Genomic DNA, 20,867 nt, shown 5'->3' on the forward strand with positions numbered 1-20,867 from the left:
AAGGCTGGTGATTCAAACCCACCAACCACTCCTCAGAAACCCTATAGAGGGTCACTATGAATTTGAACCAACTGACCGCACTTACCAACAAAAACAACATCACCTATATGTTTCTTCAATGCCATAGTGCCTACTGGCAGTCCAAGTCTTTTTTCCACAATAATGGATTTTTGCATTTTTCTTTTGATAAGTTGTAAAATGGATTCACTGTTGTTTTAATTTTTATCTCTTTAGGAATTTATATATATTTCCTGTTTTGTGAATGATTGTTGCTCTGGAGTGCTTTGACCATGGATAGCTTCGTGTTTCGGATTTGCTCACTCATATGCTCTAGTAGAAAGAGCCCACAAAGCTTAAGAGGCTCCTCCTGTAAAGAGGCCTTAGGTTCCAGTACAGGCTCTGCCACCATGTGACCTCAGAGAAGTGACCTAACACTTGGCTGCTCAGTTCTTGTCTCTCCTGTGGAGTTCTCCAGACCACAGAGCTGGGAAGGAGCAAATGAGATGGTACAGAGAAGGGCTTGATGTGGGCTTTGTCTTCGTTGTGCTTGGGTCAGTGCTGTTATATAGTCACATTTCATGGAAATCAACCACACATCCCCTTCATTAAAGTGAGAGACATGTAGATGAATAAATGTGGACATGGGAGCTTGTTCTGGGACAGTTTGTTGGCAGCTGCTGGAGGCTAGCTTTGCCCTTGGTGACGAAAGGTGAATGGGTTTCTGTCCCGGTGACCTGCATTTCTCAGTCCCAGGCCCAGACTGCAGACAAACTCAGAAGGACGAGATGCTTCTGGCTTTGTGAATGGGAATGGTGTTTTCTTGGTGTCTAGCTCTGAGTATTTTGTGACTGGGGCCTGTAGCATCTTCCCTGGAGTGTTCATCTGAGAACCCAAAGGAGCCAGCAGTGCTAGAACCTCGGAGAATGCCTAGTGGTCCTGGTCCTGGCATTTCCCTACTTCAGGAGAAAGTAAGGCAGCTTACAAACAAGCACATGCTGCTTTTTATTTTTTTGTGTCTTCCCCTCTTTCCTCTTTTTTGTAGAGGGTTGTCAGGTGGCTTTCTTTATCATACTTTAAATGGAAATACCAACATGTTAAATTTACCCTGTGGTGATGTCAGTATTTAAAGCTTTCTGCTTTGTTATTGGCCAGAAACAAAACTAGTACAATACTACGTTGGGAACTTGGCTTATATTTAGTCTTTGAAATGTTAATGAGTTGTAGAAGGGACACGTCTTGGTCATTTTTGAGTCCAGAGTATCTTGCCACAAAAGTTTAAGATGGTCTTCCCAATACATGGAACCTCCCCAATACATGGAACAACATTTTAAAATTAACTAGAGTGTGTGAAGGACAGACCATTTTGTTTTAATGCATAATGAGTTTGAAGAGTAATAAGGTCCTTAACTTTTTTATTTTAATTTTTTTGTGTTTTTGGAGAAAAGTTACACAGCAAGTTAGGTTCTTATTTAACAATTTCTTCACATTTTATTTGGGGAGTGTGTTGGTTCCATAAGATAATCATAGAACTGTACACCACAAGGTTGGTGGTTCAAGTCCACTAGCTGTTCCACATAAGATGCTGAAGCTTTTTGTTTCTGCAAAGATTACTGCTTTGGAAACCCTATTCAGGGTCACTGAGTCAGAACTGCTTCAACAACACTTAACAGCAACAACACATACTATTCAGTGATACTACATAATGTTTCAGCCTTCTCATTATTTCCACTCTGGTGGTTCATATCCATTTTGCCTGCCCTCCTACCTCGCCTTACCTTTTCACTTTTGATCTAAGATAAATGTTGCCAGTTAAGTCTCATTTAGATGATAGCTTAGAGCAGGAGTGGGGAAACTTTTTTTTAATGCCACAATTTGTAACATCATTCACAGACCATACAAAATTATCCACTTAAAAATTAGGCTGCAACATTTGGTCAAACATTTACTTGACTTGTCCCCAATGTGATAGCTGAAACTGCAGTTGGCTTGGCAAGGCCAGACCAAATGATTTCATGGGCCTTATATGGCCCACGAGCTGCATGGTCCCCACCCTTGGTGTACAGGAACACAGTATGCACAGGTGATATTATTTATGATCCAGTCTGGCTTTTGACTGATAGGTGACCTCTGGAAGTGGTTTCAGTTCTAAGTTTAAAGGGTATTCCAGAGTAATAGTCTTGAGGAAGCCTTTTCCTCCGGTTTCTACCAATCCACTAAGTCTGGCTTGTTTTAGGAATTTGAGTTATTTTGCATTTTCCTCCCAATTCTATCTGGGACCATCTATTGCATCACTGGTTGGAAGAGGCACCATCTAGTTTTTTTTTTTGGTCTCAAGGCTGTGGTTTGTGGAGAGTCTGAGTCCGTGTTTTCTTCTTTCTCTTGTCTCCAAAAGCTCAGACAACAATCTCCAAAAGCTCACAAGCTCTTAAGACCCCCAACCTAGGATGTAGAACATCAGTTTTAAAAGCTATGTTGTTCCAGTTAACTGAGTTGTCCCGTGAAACTATGGTCCGAAGCCATCAAACTCAGTAAACCAATCCTGTGAACTGTTTGGTTATATTTAGGAAGCATTCATAAATATGACCCCTATGTGCTTTATTTCATGTAGTTGCATCTCAGGACACCAAACACGCATATACATGTGCCTATACAAACACCCATGTGTACTTGTGTATTCATGTGTACTTATTTGTGTAACCACATACATTTTTTTGGTTGTTGTAACTATTGTCACAACATTTTATTGTTTCAACTTTCACGAAAATTATTCCTTATTTGTGTGTACTTCTTAGTGTGTCGTCTTTTACTTTGATTAAGTTGTACTGACTTTACTCCGACTTGATATCTCCCTACCAGTTACCAACACTAGTGAGTGATTGCAATCTAGAAAGTGCTTCTCCATCCTCTCACTCCCGTCCTTGGTAACCACCAAAGAATGTTGTTTCCTGTATGTATATTATTACTGTAATTTTATAATGGTGAGTTCATACTTTGTCTTTTTGTGCTTGATTTATTTCACTCATCATAATAGTCTTCAGATTCATCCATGTTACAAGGAATTTTGAGAACTCACCATTATTCTTTCTGGCTGCATGGTTATTCCATTTTGTGTATATACCATCATTTATCCATTCCTCTGTGATGGGCAGTTAGGTTCTTTCCATTGGTTTTGCTGTTGTGAATAACACTGCAGTGAGCACAGGTGTGCATGTATCTGTCCATGTCAGTAGTGTTACTTTGCTAGGGTATCCTAGGAGCATTCCAGGCCAGTAGTTTGAGCCCACCAGCTGCTCTGCAGAAGAAAGATGAAGCTTCCTGCTTCTGCAGAGATTTACAGTCTCTGAAACCCTATACAGGTCACTATAAATTGGAGCCAAGTTAACGGCACTTAACAATAGCAACAGGGTATCCTAGGAATAGGATTTCTGGGTCAAAGTGCCACCTATGTCTCCTTCAGGGCAAGGTATAGGAAAAATGAGGTATGGCCTCTCGGGCTCCTCACTCTGATGAGCACACCCTCTTCCAATGCAGTTGTTGTTAAGTGCCGTCAAGGGTTGAGTCAGTTCCGACTCATAGCGACCCTATGCGCAGCTGAATGAAGCACACTGCCTGGCCCTGTACCTGTCTCACAGTTGCTGTTACACAGTGCTTTGTTTTCCACTTCAGCACCTCTGTTCATAAAAACAGGGATCATAATACTCTCTAAAGAATGCATTCTTTTTTTGACTGATACTTTACATGGGAGAACATCGGTTTTACACTCATCCTATCGTATCTCATTTCATTGCAATGATTATAACCTCCTCTGTGCATCATCACTTAACAGTATTTGCTTCTAGTCCCTCTGGTTTTTTTTTTAATGTCCACAAAAACACTTGGGAATATATACTCATTTAAACAACCACAGGGCACATTCTGCAAGCCTGCATCCTGGACACCAGCAAGCAGCCTTTCTCTTTCCATAAATCTAGAGTCCTCAGCTTCTCCATATCTCCATGTCATCATCTCTGCGTCCATTTCTGGTGTTGCTGCTTCTCTGAATAGGGTCCCACATTCTACTCATGCTTTTCTCCCTTGATGGTCCTAGGCTCCTCTGTTCCTGGAATGTAGGATGCTCTTTTCCCTTGATGGTCCTAGGGTCCTCTGTTCCTGGAATGTAAGATTAACTACTCCTTCCTTTATGTTACAAATCTTCTACCTTTGCAGTTGTTACAATCGTAATTAGTCATGATAACAATTACTCATTATTGAATCATAAGAATCTTATCCCCATCTTCTTTCACCAGACCTGTCTAGACAAGATAAAAATGATTTATTGGAGGATTCTACCTTCCCCCGTATACTCTGAAACTCAAGTTCCTCTTGAAAACTTGTAAAACAAACACTTCATGCCTTTATTGCTCCTCCCCCCACCCCACCCCCCGTTTTAGGCAGTCAATATCTTAAGTTTCTCATCCCAATCAACTCTGTACAGAGGGGATAGGATTGATCATTTATGTGAAGATTCTTTCCCTGTCAGTTGGTATTTTGAGCTGCTGCATCCATAAATATAGGTCAAGTTCCTCAAATTGTAGCAATTTACACTTTTTCCTTTATAAGAAATTTCTTAATCTTCCTCTACTCAAGTTCTGATCATCATGGAAGCTAGGTCAAATGGATACTATCTGAAAGTTTGAGTGTTCTTGTGCATCTCCCCTCACTTCATATCAGCTGGACACTTCACTCTCAGTGAATGATTGCATTCTAAAAGAGAAATTTAGAGAATTAGTTTACTCCCTCCTGGTGGTGCTGTGGGTTAGGCATTGAGCTTCTAACCACATGGTTTAAACCCACCAATCACTCCACAGGAGAAAGATGAGGCTGTCTGCTCCCGTAAAGATTTGGTGTCAGAAACCATAATAAGGGTGCTTTGATGTAGAATAGACTTGGTGGCCGTGGGTTTGGGTTTTGGTAACATTTCTAGGATGTCTGGTTGCACAGTGGTTAAGCACTTGGCTACTGACTGAAAGGTTGGTAGGGTGAACCCCACAACTGCTTTGTGAAAGAAACATGAGAGTGGTCTGTTTCCTTAAAGATCACAGTCTCGGAAACCCTGTGGAGCAGTTCTACTCTTTCCAATAGAGTCACTGTGCTTTGTTGTTGCTAAGTGCCGTGGAGTCGGTTCTGACTCATAGCAACCCTGTATAGGGTTTCCGAGGAGCCACTGGTGAGCTTGAACCGCCAATCTTGTGCTTCAAATGACTTTTCAGTCGCGCTCATTAACCCACAGCAACACAACAGAGTCACTAGGAATTTGAAATCAACTTGATGGCAATGAGTTTAGTTTGGGTTTTTAATAACATTTCTGTCTGTAGGAGACAACAGAGTTCTGGGAAGGAGGTGAGGGATTCCCTGTACCCCCCACAATACCACTTGGGTCATTGCTTACCAGTAAGCCCTGTCCTCCCATTAATTGTCTCAGTGTCCCCTCACTCATCTCACGGTTGCTACAACTGAGACCAGGAGACCTTCTGATACCACTTAGCTGTCTTGGGTTGTTCATTACGGTAGTGTAGTCAACTGTTTCAAAAGGCCAGTTATGGAACTGCCTTCAAAAACTCCACTTCTGGTCCCTGTAGTCTGAGTTGCCTGTTGGAATTGCTCCTGAGATATTCCACGGGTGGTCACCATCACTTCAAGAAACAGTTGGTTATCAGTGAACATGGACAGGGTAGAGTACAGAGGCACAGAACTGCTTTAGGACCACCATGTGGAGATTTATAATAGAGATGACAGCTTTCAAAGCCACTTCATAAATTTCTCTGTATTCCTATGATGTAAGCATATTGGGTATTTCTGTCCCTATTTTAAAGATTAGGATTATAAATCTTAGAAAACTGAACGACTTCCCCAGAAACTTGCTCTTATGTTGACAGAATGGAGTAGAACCCTCTAAGTACTCCAGTGTCTGGTCCAGTGCACTGCCCACTAGGGCCACCCACGCCCTAATTCATGTGGCCACTAGCTTTGTGTGTGGTTGTATGCACTCCCCTTAGAGTACTAAGTAGCCATCCTTTCTTAATAATTTTAAATTTCCCTCCTTTTTTTTTTTTGCTGCTGTATCTCTGACTCACAGAAGTTACCCTTTCCTCACTGATTAAAAATTTCTTGATGCTTGCAGTCATATGTAATGAGTCATGGTTTACCAGGGGGAACACACACCACAGAGCAAAGTGAGAACTAGTCATTATTAAGAATGATTCAGCAATTAGATTTCTGAATTACTGCCTGTGTTTTCCGAGGCCCTCATCTGACCCATGATGGAAAGCTTACATACACTTGAATGGTCATCAACAGGGATCTGTCACTTGCCAATGTGGCTTTGAATGTGAGTCAGGGTTTACTTTTGAGCCATTCAGAGGAAGATTCACTCTTAAAGGGGACACTGTGCCACAAGGGCCACTTCCTGGCTCCATTCTTTCTGGGAAAGAGTTGGGATTGGACACTGGACCTTTCCATAAATCCAAGATGGGGAATAATTATACCTTCTTCTAAGGCATGGTCAGTGTAAGAGCCACCGCCACAAACACCCTTTGTTCATGTACCTGCTGACAGTCCGCCCTCCCAACCCTTAGGACCCACTGTGAAGATTCGAGGAGCTGGGTGTCTGGCACCCCACCTACTCTACATGTTGAACAGGTGTAGCTCTGGTTTTGTGGTGATGAGTTTCTTTACAATATATATATAGAGAAAGATCAGTACACCAAGTTCAGAAGATGCTAGCTCACAAGAGGGAAACATGTCTTGACGTCCTTCTTCTGAGTGTGTAGGCTTCATATGTAACTGATTGTACAGTGTAAACTGAACCTGAATTCTTGGAAAAGTGCCATTGCTCTTGCTGCTGCTGCTGCTGGTTCACTTGTCCAAAGGAATTGCCCAGCGATGTCTAATTATTCTATATCTGGGAGCCCTGGGGGTGACTCGGTGGTTTAGCGCTTGGCTGCTAATTGAGAAGCCTCCAGTTTGAACCCACCTGTGAAGCTCTGTGGGAGAGACTTGCTGATACCGTGCCTGTAAAGTCATAGCCTAGGAAACCCGAAATTCTACTTGAGGGCAAAAGGTTTTGGGGTACAGATCCAAGTTGGAAAATAGAAACAAAAGCACCTCCTTTAGGTGTTGCTGGTTAATGTCCGCAAAACTCAGCTTTTAAGCAGGCTGTGGTCTCGGCCATTGTTGTGGAGGAGAAGAGGGGGTAGGATGATAAAAGGATTTGCTTTGTTGCAAACTCTGCATAGCTCAGTGAACTTAACCCTGCCAGGCACACTGATCTGATTTTTGTAAGTTTGCTAATCTCTTACCAAAATAAAGCCATATTCATCCACTTCCTGTTCATTCCCTATTTTATCAGTAAAATGCAATTGGTTATTTTTGAGGTATTGTCTATTTGAGATCAATATTATTAGCCTCCTACTTCCCCTCCACTCCCATTTAAAATAATCTCTGCTTTTTAATTCAGTAGAGAAAGGAGTTGAATTGACTTGAAAGTACTTAACAGCGTCGTTGTCTTGGAGTCCTGGTGTGGTGCTATAGGATAAACACTGGACTACTACCCTAAGACTGGCTATTTAAGCCCACCAGATGCTCCTTGAAACTCCAGGGTCACTGTGAGTCAGAATTAACTCGAGGGCATTTATCAACATCATAGTCTTAAGAAAACATTATGCTGTATTGCTGGGAGACGTTAGCTAAATGTTTTTAAAAGCTGACTCCCCACTAGACCCATGTTTCCCAGTGCTTTTCACATCATAGAGCACAGAGAGGCTGTTTGTGACCAGAGGTGGCAGCTGGGGCAGCTTCATCTGCTGCGTGAGTCAAAGTGGGACCTTGGAACACTTGAAACTCATTCCCTTTAACTCGCTGCAAGTAAACTACTTGCTGTCAAGTCACGTCTGGCTCAGCGTGGCCCCAGTCGTCTTTGCCAAAGCAGACTGCCATATATTTTCCCTGCAGAATGGCTGCGGGGTTTGAACTGCCAACCTTTTGGTTAGCAGCCAAGCACTTAACCATTGCACCACTAGGGCCTCTTTTAACTCACTATTGTTGGTAAGTGCTGTCAAGTTGCTTCTGGCTCATAGTGACTCTGTATAGGGTTTGCGAGGATCAATTGGTGGATTTGAACCATCAGCCTTGCAGTTAGCAGTTCAGTGTTTATCCTACAGCGCTACATCATAATCCCTTAACTTACTATACAGGTTGAGAAATACTGTGTTAATAAGCCCCCGTAGCTTAGGAATGTCCATCAGCTTCCCTGAACTTACCAGTACTAAGGTGGTCAAATTAGAAAATAAAATAAAAACTGGTTTGGCTAGTAGTAACAACAATCCCCCAAAATCTAGTACTTCTCCAGACTGTCTTATTTATTAATTTCACATACTGTTTTCAAGGATTAAAGAGAAACCTTTTTTTAAAAAAACAAATTCTGAATTGGTGTAATTATGCTATGCGTGTGTGGTTTTCATGTGTTTTACCCATTGCTGTATCAACAGTGGGAAGTGAGAACGGGTTTGTGGTCAGGGCTTTATCGGATTGAATTAGGTATTTTTAGTCTCTGCACTAAGAGAACCAAAAGTTGCTGTGTATCGAAGTGGAACTATGCCCCAGGGAGTTTTCACTTGTTGACTTTTCAGATGTAGATCACCAGGCACTTCTTCAGAGCATTCTGGGTGGGCTTGAACCTTCAACCTTCTGTCAGGAGCCAAATACATTCATCGTTTGTACTACCCAGAGGGTCCTATGAGAACAGTGTTGTTAAGTGCTGTTAAGTCAGTTCTGACTCTTAGTGACCCTCTATAGGGTTTCCAAGGAGTGGCTGGTGGGTTTGAACCTCCAACCTTGCAGTTAGCCATCCATTGCTTATCTTACAGCATCACACCAATGTAGAAACTAATATTTATCACCAGGCCCATACTAAGTGTAGCATTGTTGTTATATGTCATCAAGTCAGTTTCAGTTCCTAGCAGTGCTGTACAGGGTTTCCTAGGAGCGGCTGGTGGGTTTGAACCACTCACCTTGCAGTTAGCAATCCAGTACTTATCCTATAGCACCACACCAAGATTCTGTAGTGCCATCCTTATTATTGTTATTGTTAAGTTCCAACTCATAGTAACCCTGTATAGGGCTTACAAGACTGTAAATCTTTGCAGGAGCAGAAAGCCTCATCTTTCTCCTTCAGAGCAGCTGGCAGACTTGAACCAGTGCTTATCTTATAGAGACACTGCAGTTTCCACAAGAAGACTCGAGTGCCTATGAAATAGGTAGAATAAGCGCTCGACTGTAAGCTTGGTTTGAGCCACAAGGTTGGCAGTTCAAACTCAACAACCACTCCTTGGAAACCCTACACAGCGTTGCTGAGTCGGAACTGACTCAACAGCACTTAACAACAACATCAATCCTCCCCAGCTATACATGAGAACAAGAGAGGGTAAAGTGAGTCGATCCAGAAGATACTTGGAGGCCATGAGATGCAAGAACCTCACCTTCCTACCTGCCGTCAGGAACTGAGTAAATGAATGTTAATAGACAAATGAGCTAAACATATAGAATACACTTAGACAAAATAAAAATCCACCAGTTCAGAATTTGTGATTTAAAAAGTTCAAATTTTCTATCCACAAATAGCTTGTGAAAATAATAAAGATCATTTGAAGAAGGATTTTGTGGTTATACAAAATCTGCATATTTTTAAATTGTGTTTTCTTGATCACAACAGTAATGCTTGTTTGTTGTAGAAAACGAGAAATATGAAAATACATGGAAAACAAGTATCTATAAGCCCACAACCTAGAAATGACCAGTTTAAATATGATGTTAGTATGTATTTTCCCTGTTTAATGAATTGCCTATATTGAACTCTTCTTAAGTCTTTAGTTTTTTACCCCAATACAGATAATGCTGTGGTAAACATGGGTCTGCCATAAATGTTTGTTCCTATTTTGTGCTCTTTTTGTGGGCTGGATTTCTAAAACAAGATATTTTTTGTTTTTAAATAGGTTATACGAGGGACTTCTAAAAGTTTGTGGAGAAATGGAATGAAAAGATAATGGAATTTTAGACATGACAGCTTTTATGTGTATAGGGCCTGTTGCTAGACAGCACTGGGACCTGAAGTAGACAAGGCTGGAGATGCAGGCCGAGGGTCCCAACCAGGGCTGGTGTTCATGCACTGGGCTCATGCATATGTCCTGGAGTGTTTAGTTCCCAGCGTGCGGCAAGAGATAGTAAAGTACAGGAAGTCCTTGAATTCTAATAATAATTTTAAAAAATGCTAACACTTATTCGGCTTATTACTAAAGCCGAATGTGGCTCACTACATCTCTAAAGTGAACCATTTTCCGTGGACAATGGAAAGCAATGGGGCAGCGGTGTAGTAGCTCAAAGGTATGAGGGAGCTGTGCCAGAGAGCACATTAGGAAAAGAGATGGACTTAAACCAGAAGGAATACAAGAGTGATAGGGGCCTGTTGAGTGTGTTCATCTCCATACTTAATGACAGGAAGGTTTTGACATTGTTCCTCACTCATTCATTCTAGAACACGGTGTTGTGTGTTGCTTCCTACCATATGCATCCCGTCAGCCCTTGAGAGACTAGGGTTTTTTGTTTTGTTTTGTTTTGAAAAAAAGAATTTGAAGTTCTGTTCCATAGTTTTTCCCCTTTGGGAGAAACTGTGGAATCTTTGATCAGAATATTCAGTAATGTTAGCTGGTTCTTGTGATCTCATGGCAAAGGAGGCAGTTGTTCATGGAAGGAAGCAGATATCCATTTGATAAAATGTCAGTGTTTAGAGCATTGTGCTCATTTTAAGAATTCACTCCAAAAATAATTAAAGTTTAGGGAGCAGTGAGGTAAAGAAAGTGGTGCTAGAAAAATTTGGAAGAGGATAGTGAGGATGTTAGCACAAGAGTGGAATCCATGTCCTTGAATTACAAATGTAGACTGTCTGGCTATGTGTTCTTGCACACACACAGATTTTCTAAATAAAAAGCCAGAATCTTGCCTTCCAGGGATCCACAGGCTAATTAGCTGGGGGAGCTTTTGTACACTGTGTGGGGAGATGGTGTTTAAGTGGAGAGCTAAAGGCTGAGAAGAGTAAGGGGACAAGGTAGGGGGTGCTTGAAGAGGCAGATAGGCCAGGTCTCCTGGCACGTGGGGAGCCAAGGCAGCAATGGGAAGTGAAGAAGGGTTGGTGGACAGCTGGGCATTATCAGATTTGTTTAGGTATTTTCAGTCTTTGAACTAAGACAGCTGCAGGGTTTTGAGCAGAGGATTAGAGGAACCCAGTCAAATGTCTAAAAGATCCCTTAGCCCTTGTGTGCAGATGCGAGATTGCAGGAAGCAGTGGAGAACTCGGGCTTTATAAATCTGATTAGACATGATGGCTGCTTGGTGTTGGACCCAGTGAGGGTGACAAGGATTTTCGAGACTTTGGAGGCAGAATTAGCAGATTGCGTGTGTGTGTAGGAGAACCTTGGTGGCTCAGTTGTTAAACACTTGACTACGAACCAAAAGGTTGACAGTTTGAACCCAAGAGCTGCTTTGTGAGAGAATCATGTAGCAGACCACTTCTGTAAAGATTTACAACTTGGAAATTTTATGGGGCCGTTCTAGTCTTAGCTGCAGGTTCGATACTGGTCGGAACCAACTCAGCAGCAGTAGGTCTGTTTTTAGTTTGGCATTCAGCATACTGGGGACATCGATAGCGTGGGGGCAGAATTCTTGCCTTGCGTGCAGAAGACCCAAATTTGCTTCCAGCTAAGTTTCTTCCTGCGCAGGCACCACTGTGTGGCCAGTAGAAGCTTACGTGTTGCTATGATATGAACGGATTTCAGCAGAGCTTCCAGACTGAAACAGACCAGGAAGAAAGTGTGATTTGTATCTGAAGACCAGTGAAAACCCAGTTCACAAAGGTCTACTCCATACCCAGTCACCAGGCACTGTTGCATTTCATTTTGCATGGAGTTACCAAGAGTTGGAGGTTAATTTGCTGGCAGCTAAGAACAGTAGCAAGATCGCAAAATGATTCAATGTAGCTCTTCTCAAGGCCTTTATTTTCTGCCCATCTTTTCATAGATCTTAAAGTACTCCCATTTTTCCCCCTGCATCCCCTGTCAATTCATTGTCATTTAAATCTCTGTTGAGTGATAAATTTGTACAACATGTTATGTGCAAAAGATTATAAAATTGTATGCCTGCCATGATCCCATTTGGGAAAATAGATATTTACTGAAGATGAATGTATATGAACAGCTCTTTCGTTGCACTGTTTAATCATTTTCAAAGTTTTCTACCAGAATGTAAGTGGCAGTAGCCTTTCAGAAGCCAGATACGACACACATAATTGCTTTCTTTGGTATGACCTTGGAGGGTCCTGGACCATGCAAAGGGTTTGCTTTAGCTCCTAACTGAAAATGTAGAAGTTCAGATCCACCCAGAGGCACTGCAGAAGAAAGGGTTGGTGAGCTACTTTGTAAGATTCACAAACCCAAAACCACAGCTATTGAGTCCATTTCAGTTTCTGTTGCGCTTGTAGGACAGAGAGTCCCACAGAGTTTCTAATCTTGGCGAGAACAGCCACATCTTTTCTCCTGCGGAGCAACTAGTGGGTTCAAATGACACACCTTTCAGTTAGCAGCCGAGCACTTTAACCACAACACCACCAGGACCCCTTTTTGTAAAGTTGTTTCTATTGAAAACCTATGGTGTATAGTTCTAATCTGAAATTCATGGGGTCAGCATGAGTTGGATTTAGCTCACCAGGAGTATGTTATGTGGAGTGTGTAAATTTGTTTACGATGAGCTGTTGTATAATCAGAAACAAATATATAGATACAGTCTCGTCTTGTAATGAAAGCGGAATGTGTTCTGATGCATTTCACATGCAGGGCACTGGAAATGCGAAGAACACAGTTGCATGTTGTGAGATGAAACACATTTCTTTTCAGGAAGGAGTTGAAGTGCGAGTGGCAAGGATCTTCAACACATTCGGACCACGTATGCACATGAATGACGGGCGGGTTGTCAGCAACTTCATCCTGCAGGCCCTCCAGGGGGAGCCGCTCACGGTGAGTACCAGCCTCAATAGGCACCCGGGTCTTTCTGCATCCACTTTGCAACCCACATCTGTACTCAATTTCCACGGGATAAAAGATGAGAAAGCCTTGACTCAGGGAATAACATTTCTGGGGTTGCCATTTGGTGTTCATGTGTGTCCGTATATGCTACCACTACCTACCGTTGACTGGCCTTCTTAGTGAGGGAGAGGGAAGAAAGCGGGTGGGTGGAATCATGAAGAGGGGTGTGTATATCCTCCAGGTGAGAGAAGTTGAGTCATCTTGCTTCTACAGAGCGCTCCCAAGGTATCCCCGGAGAGCTGGGTGCAGGTTTTGTCCAGGTTGCCAGTCCCTCAGGCTCCCTGCCCCACACAGACCTTTTCTGACTCTTTCGTGGCAATGTGACTAATTTTGACTGACTGCCTTCAGACTTGCGCAGCTGACTGGCCCCCAAACACAGTCTGTGGGGCTCTTAGTTCCCCACACAAGCTCCTCACACACAAACTCCCTCGGGGATGAGCGTCCTTGCCGACCTCAGGGAGTGGGTTTACTGATTAACTGTAGTTTGTTTTCTTCAGTTCTGCTGAATCCTCCTTCTTTTCCTCCCTTTGCTTCTCTGCTCCTCTTTCCTCTTCCTATTTGTCTGCCCCAACTTTTGTGTCCTTTCCTTGTATAGCTTCTTAAAGACTTCTATATCAGCTCTGTTTGGTGGGTTTACTGAGATGAAAAGCATTCTGTTACTTTGGAGGCTCTGAAGGCAGAATGGTGCTTACCAGCTGAGTGCATTTGGGTGACAGTGAGAGGAGGGGGAGGGTGGGTGGTAGATTATATCTTTTAATCTCTATTTAGCTACCTATCCACTTATCTCTTTCTATTTACTTGTAGTTGTACAAATGATTAACATGCTCAGTTGCTAGCTGATGGGTTAGTTAGAAATTCAAGTCCACCCAAAGGCACCTTGGAAGAAAGGCATGGAGCTTCACCTCCAAAACATCACCCACTTGGGCTGTTATGAGTCTAAATCAGCTAAATGGTAACTGGTTTAATTTCCCTTTATAGATATACCTGAGTCCTGGTGTGGCACTGTAGGTTAATGTGCTGGACTGCAAAGTCAGTTTGAATTGCATGGTTGGTAGTTCAAGCTTATGAGCCACTTCTCGAAAACCCTATACCAGGGTCACTGTGGGTTGGAATCAACTCACTGGCACTTAACAACAACACCAATCCCTACTAGAGAACACAGTGGCTCTAGAGGATAAACACTGGCTTGCAAATGACATGGTCAGTGGTTTGAGCCCATCAACTGCTCCATGAGAGAAAGATGAGGCTTTCTGCTTCTGCACAATTTAAAGCATTGGAAACCCATACAGGGTAACTGAGTAGGAACTGACTTGATGGCTCTTAATAAAATCTCTATCAGGTGGTGGTTATGTGCCATGGAGTCAGTTCCGACTCATAGTGACTCTGTACAGGGTTTCTGAGGCTGTAAATCTTCATGGGAGCAGAAAGCCTCATCTTTCTCTGGGGGAACAGCTGATAGTTTCGAACTGCTGACCTTGAGGTTAGCAGCCTGACTTGTCACCACTACGCTACCATGGCTCCTCACATCTCTACTAAGAGTGTACGTTTTTGCACATTAGTAATTTGTGGTATTCAGGGAGTGGCTGGCCCTGAAGAGGCACGCAGTGAATGTTGGTTGAATTAGTGATGGGGTATTGAATTAGTGATGCAGGGCTACTTTCCCTTCTGAGGAGCACATTTGACTCAGTGACTTTTGTTCATTATGCTGACTGTTACTTATGAGGTGAAATTTACTGTCATTCCCTGTTTCACTTTTACCTGCTTTTTGAGACTGAACGGTTCTAGAGAATGGAGATCTTGCTCAGATGCGTCTCACTGTTGAGAATTTCTCATCTTCAGTGAGATCCCTGCTGCTTTTTTTAACCACTTTGTAACATCATGAGATCAGAGCTGCTCTGTTTGTAAACTGTTAGAGGCCTTCCAAGAAACAACTTCTTGATTTATTACAACTGTGGCGGCAGCCAGAGCCACAGTGCTAGGTCGGAGAGCAAGTCTCCTGGCCGGCCACAAGAATAAATACATTGTTGGCAGATAGTCATAATGTATGTATTGTTTGCATGCCAGACTAGCATCTGTGCCAATGACCGAAGAGAAAAGAGCGCGGGTGTCATCCCTGAGTGCAGTTAAGTTCCAAACATGGTGTAGTGGAGTCTTCTCTATTCTCCTCTGCTGGGAGGCGGGGTAGGTCCTCGTCCTCTGGGAGGCCTTTCAGAATGTGTTTCTTTTCCTTTTATCACACAGAATATTGCCCATCAATTTTCTCAATGAAATCTCTTGATGAAATAATTTGATGAAATCGCTAGCCTTTGCTTCCTTTTCAGTCCAATTGAGTTACTATTTCTTGCTTTTTAAGCTTTGGCCAGCAGGTTTTGTGGGGAAATCTTGTGGGAAAGGATCATACTTCATGCCTTTTTCAACGCAGCCCACCTCAGAGAATACTTTGTTTATTCAGAAAGGAAATAAAGAGATGTGTCTGTCCCTCTTCTTCCGTTTCTGCTATTTTTCCAACATATGATTTCTAATACTGAAGAGCTCTGTTATGGCCGCTGGGCTGTAATATCTCAGGATGTTAGCCTCCCTATCCCAAACTGGGTTAATGCCATCTCTTACCTTCCAGCTGCTTTTTTCAGAAGCTCTTTGTTATCTTATCCCTTGGCAAAGATAATTATTTTGGCACAACTTAGCGTCATGAGTCCCTACCGTATCAGATTCCTCTTATGATAACTCAGGAGTTAAATCCCTAGGCTCCGTAAGTTATAAACTGAAGTTATATTTTATTTGAATGAAATAGAAGCTCAGATAATATTTTTTTCCCCTCTAGTTGTTTTTAAGTACCACAGAGTCAGGAATCCTATATGAGGCTTCCAAGGGGCAGTCGTAGGGATCAAAACTCCAACCTTGTGGTTAGCCGTCCAGTGCGTGTCTTACAGAGCCATGCCAGGACTCCCACGCAGTAGGTTTAGAAATATATGAGTATGATTCTGATGAAGATAGTGTACTTAATTTATTTTCTTGGGACCCACATGCACATGCACCCACCCAAACCAACTGCTGTAGAATTGGTTCCAACTTAGCCACCCCGTGTAGGGTTTGAATTGGAGGGTAAAGATAGCCCACCTGTTCGACTTTTCTGACATATTATGTCCCTTGATAGTCCTTGATATCAATCACCAATCCTCCCTTCCTTCAAGTCCCAGGGTTGTGCAACACACTGCAATGCCTCACAAAATTCACAGCTGTCAAATGAAATGGCTCACGACGTTGTCCTTAATGTGTAATTCAGAAATAAGTCTGGGGGAATCTTCTCACCTACATAATCTCAGGAGCTGAGGAACCCAAATCAGCAGGGTCACATTACAAGCATGAGGCTGCGGGAGCTGGTAAATCAGATCAGATGATGAGCGGAAAAGTCCCACAAAATGGAGCTCTGACGTAATGAGCAGATATAAGACCCAAGGCAAAAAAACAAGCTTTTCCAGGGCAGTTTATAAATTGGAATCAGACCATGCCCTAAGGGAAACTGATGGTGGTGATTTGAGTCACACACTCTAAGTTGGGACATCCTTAATACTTAAGAGCCATTGAGCCAAGTTAGACTCCTAGTAGCACTGTATAGGGTTTCCAAGGAGCAGCTGGTGAGTTTGAATTGCTGACCTTGTGGTTTGCAGTCCAGTGCTGATCCTACAGTGCCACACCAGGAGTCCCAACTAATTTCAAAATGTGTCCATAATCACAGGCATAGAGGCTAGGACTTATATCATAGAATGGAGAAATTTGGCCCTAATGACCCTAATAAATAATGAGCTGCCTGCCGTTCTCAAGGCTGCACATCTTTATGGAAGCAGACAGCCTCATCTTTCTCCCTCCTGCGGGACAACTGGTGAGTTTGTAACAGTCTAGTGCTTATTCTCAAGCGTGGCAACAGTAGTGAGGTTGGCCCAGGATCCAGCAGTGTTTCATTCTACTGTGCATAGAGTTGCTATGAGTTGGTACTGGCTTGATGGCACCTAACAACAATAACAGTGCTTATTCTGCAGTGTGGCTCAAGCTCCTCACACACATTCACAGTAGAATTATAATTCTGTTTGCCACAGTACTGTGAATTATTCCAGTTTAGAGATGAGAAAACAACTTTGTTCATGTAAAGCAGTCCAGGGACAGCGGGACATACAAAGCTGCAGTCTCAATTCAGCGCTATCTCTTAGTGAAATCTTACTGTTTTTCAATTCAAAGTGGGGATGATAAGTACCATTCTTAGCATCTTAAGTGATTCCTAGCATGGGGTCTTTATTCCTGGGGAAGCAGGATGGTGTCTTAGCTACCAAGGAGATGGATGTGACAACGCCTGAGTCCCTGCTGCCTGCCCACCACTTCCCAGGCCTGTCTTTGATAGTTTCTAAGCCAAGCTGCTCTGAATTGCAAGTGACCCTTAACTACCTGGGCCTCAGTGTGACTTGGACTGTTTTCCATACATCACCTTGCATCTCTCCCATTGTGGGAAATGAAGCAAAAAGTTCTAAATTGCCTACTATCTTATATTAGGAGGAAAATAGGGGGCAGTGAAGGGGAGCACGTGCAAAGTGCTATGTCCTGATACTTTCTGAGGGCCTACTTTGTGCCAAGTACGTAAATAACATTGGGCTCTCTGCCCTTCAGTACCTCCTTGTTATATAACCTCCCCTGGCACACTCCCCCGCCCCCCAAAATAACAAAAAAAAGTCAAAGCCTATGGTTTCTCTCAAGTCTTGTTGTTGTTAGGTGCCATCAAGTCAGTTTCAACTCATAACAGCCCATGTATAGCAGAAGGAAACACCGCCCAGTTCTGGATGATCGTCACAATTGAAACTTTTCAGCCCAGTGACACAAATTGCTACTGTGTCAGTTCATCTGATTAGGGGTTTTCCTCTTTTTTATTAACCCTCTACTTTACCAAGCATGCTGTCCTTCTCCAGGGACCGGCCCCTCCTGATAATGTGTCTGAAGTCTAAGAGAGAACATCTTGCCATCCTGGCTTCTAAGGAGCATTCTGACCATACCACTTCGATGATTTGTTTGTTCTCTGCCTTCACAAACACCGTATTTCTAAAGCATCACTTCTTCTCCTGTCTGCCTTATGCACATCTTCTACTTTTTATGCTTTTTTTTTTCCCATTTAGAGCTCTGGTGTGGCACTGTGCACTAATACACTACTCTGCAAGGTTGGCCGTTCAGGCTCATCAGCTGCTCTTCGACAACCCTATACAGGGTCACTATAAGTTGGAACTGACTCGATGGCACTTAACAACAACTTTTGTTGTTTGGTGAATAATATGCATGTGAATCATAAATCTTCATATTGTAAAATAGCATTTTAGTAGGATAACCATAAAATCCATTATTATTTTTCAGCTCATAGTGACCGTATAGGGTTTCCAAGATGGTACCTTTACAAAATCAGACTGCCACATCTTCCATCCATGAAGTGGGTAATAGGTCTGAACCACCAACCTTTCAGTTGGCAGCTGAATGCTTTAACCATGCATCACCAGGACTCCCTGTTCATGGTATAAACCAAAAGCCCAGGTGTGCTGCAGGATAAGTACTAGACCACTAAATGCACCAGTTGCTCTTTGGAAACCCTGTAGAGGGTCACCATGAATTAGAACTAATTGGTGACATTTGACAACAATGAAGGATATGATAAACTGGAAACTAAAATCCAACCCCAGTTTGTAAAGATTCCAGGCGTACATACCTGGGGTCTCTGGGGCACACCGCTCATGCTCTTAGCTAAATGCATGACCTGGAAGCAGCACCTTCAGGAAAGCCCCTGGAGTTGGTGGATTCACACATTCCTGCCACAGCCCGGAGCAGAATTGGTTCCTCCCTGATTGTCTCTTAGTGTGATGGGGACTCCTTTCTCTTCCTCCTGACCCAGCTGTCACTAAGAGCTCCAGAGGAGATTTAGCAAATGGAAGGGCTGGAGGAGAAGGGCTGCCAGGGGCTTTTGTTAGCATACCTTACTGGAGCAAGTTGGCCTCCCTTGCAGCGGTGTGGTGCCTGCAGCAGTGCTCCGGCCTTGAGGAGATGGCCAAGCTGGTCCGCTGGACGAGGTGTGTCTACATGTCCCTGTCTGAATGCAGCCTGGCTCTTGCTGTGGCTGTCACCCAAGTCACTGTGAACTAGGCGGCTATGGACGGCATACATCGATCGAACTGCTGGGTATTTCTGTCATTTTAGGAAAATAAGTCAAATTGGAGCAGAGTCAAACTTACCAAGATTGTTTCTGGGAGATAATAATGCCAGACTCTTAAACTGGTAACAAGCCAATAAATGTTTCCAAACAGGAGAGGAAGATTGTTTCAATCTTTAGTAGCATTTTTTGACTCCCCAATTTGTAACTCTAAATCTCACTTCTGGATGAGGTAAAATTCAAGCTAGTTAGTTAGTGTCTCCATTACAATTATCTTTTTCATTTCATTGCCATGATTCTTGGCAGTCCCATTTAATCAATCCCCATCAGTGCCCTGGGTCATTTTCCTCCCAGAACTAGGAGATCGGCATGAAGGTGAGGGCATGACGCTACTTCTGGCTCCTCTTGTGTGGACTGGGCTCTGTGAAATGGTGTGTGGATAGGACATCCTGATTCTTAGGGGTCCTCTGGGTTTGGAAAGCAACCCCTTGTCTCAGCTGCCTATTTTCCATCACAAGCTAGCAAGAAAAATCTCTGTGACTATAGGGTTAGCAATCTCTCAATGGGTCCTTCTGCTTCCTTGTCTTTGTTGTAATGAAGTGGCCTAAGCTAAGGAACCCACAAGTTACTGTTGTTTCATTGTGCTTGGTACCAGTGCTTCCAAGATGATTCAGACCCATGTCTGTCCTTGGGTAGCTCGTAGTCCAGGGTACACGATGAGGAAGAGACTTCAGAGCACCATGGACAGCAGTTCTTTCTCCCAAGGTCTACAAGGGGGTGGTGGCATTTGAGCTGGTCCTTAGAGGATGGATAGCACTTGTTAGGAGGGAAAGTAGATGAATGGGCAAAGGAAAGAGCATGAACAGAGGTATTGTTGTTATTAAATGCCATCAAGTTGGTTCTGACTCACAGCGACCCTGTACAGAGTTTCTAAGGAGCAGCTGGTGATATCAAACTGCAGGCCTTGAGGTTCAAACTGACCATGTAGTTCAGCACGTTAACCCACAGCGCCACACCAGGACTCAGAACATAGAAAGCACACCCATGTGGCTAAGCCCTCCTTCCTGCCACTCTTTTCTAACACCAGAAACTTCCTGTGTTAGTTCTCAGCCTTGGCTGCGCATTAGGGTCATGTGGGGGGGCTAGGTTTAAAAACAGAAATGCCTGAGCCACATTCCCAGACATTCTGTAGATTTCTCTAGAGGAAGTACAAGCTGGTTCTCATGGGTACCACAGTGGAAACCACTGATTACGCGCACTGGTTACTATTTGTGTGTGGGTCTGTCCCCCTCACAAGATCAAAATCAAGAGTTCCCAGAACCTAATCCAATGCCTGATACGTAGATGATTCTAATACAAACCAATTATTTCGGATAGTGGTTTTTTGGGGCGAACTTTGCATTCATGTGCACGATTGCTAGCTATTTCTGCCACCTTCACGCTGTTGGGACATAATTTTTTTTTTAATGTTTTATTGTGATTATGTGATAGTTTACATGGGAGAACATTAGTTTTACATTCATTATATC

The 20,867-nt window shown here is 43.1% G+C and overlaps 1 protein-coding gene across 1 annotated transcript in view; it reads left to right on the top strand.

The window, feature by feature from the left end:
* Positions 1–20,867, top strand: part of LOC102836138 (UDP-glucuronic acid decarboxylase 1-like) — a 154,978-nt gene that overhangs the window by 122,957 nt on the left and 11,154 nt on the right. The window contains exon 9 of the mRNA XM_006872447.1: positions 12,978–13,097. Coding sequence (XP_006872509.1) covers positions 12,978–13,097 — 120 coding nt within the window. The remainder of the gene's footprint in view (positions 1–12,977; positions 13,098–20,867) is intronic.

The sequence above is a fragment of the Chrysochloris asiatica genome, unplaced genomic scaffold (genome assembly GCF_000296735.1).
Source record: "Chrysochloris asiatica unplaced genomic scaffold, ChrAsi1.0 scaffold00197, whole genome shotgun sequence".
In the NCBI taxonomy this organism is placed as follows: Eukaryota; Metazoa; Chordata; class Mammalia; order Afrosoricida; family Chrysochloridae; genus Chrysochloris; species Chrysochloris asiatica.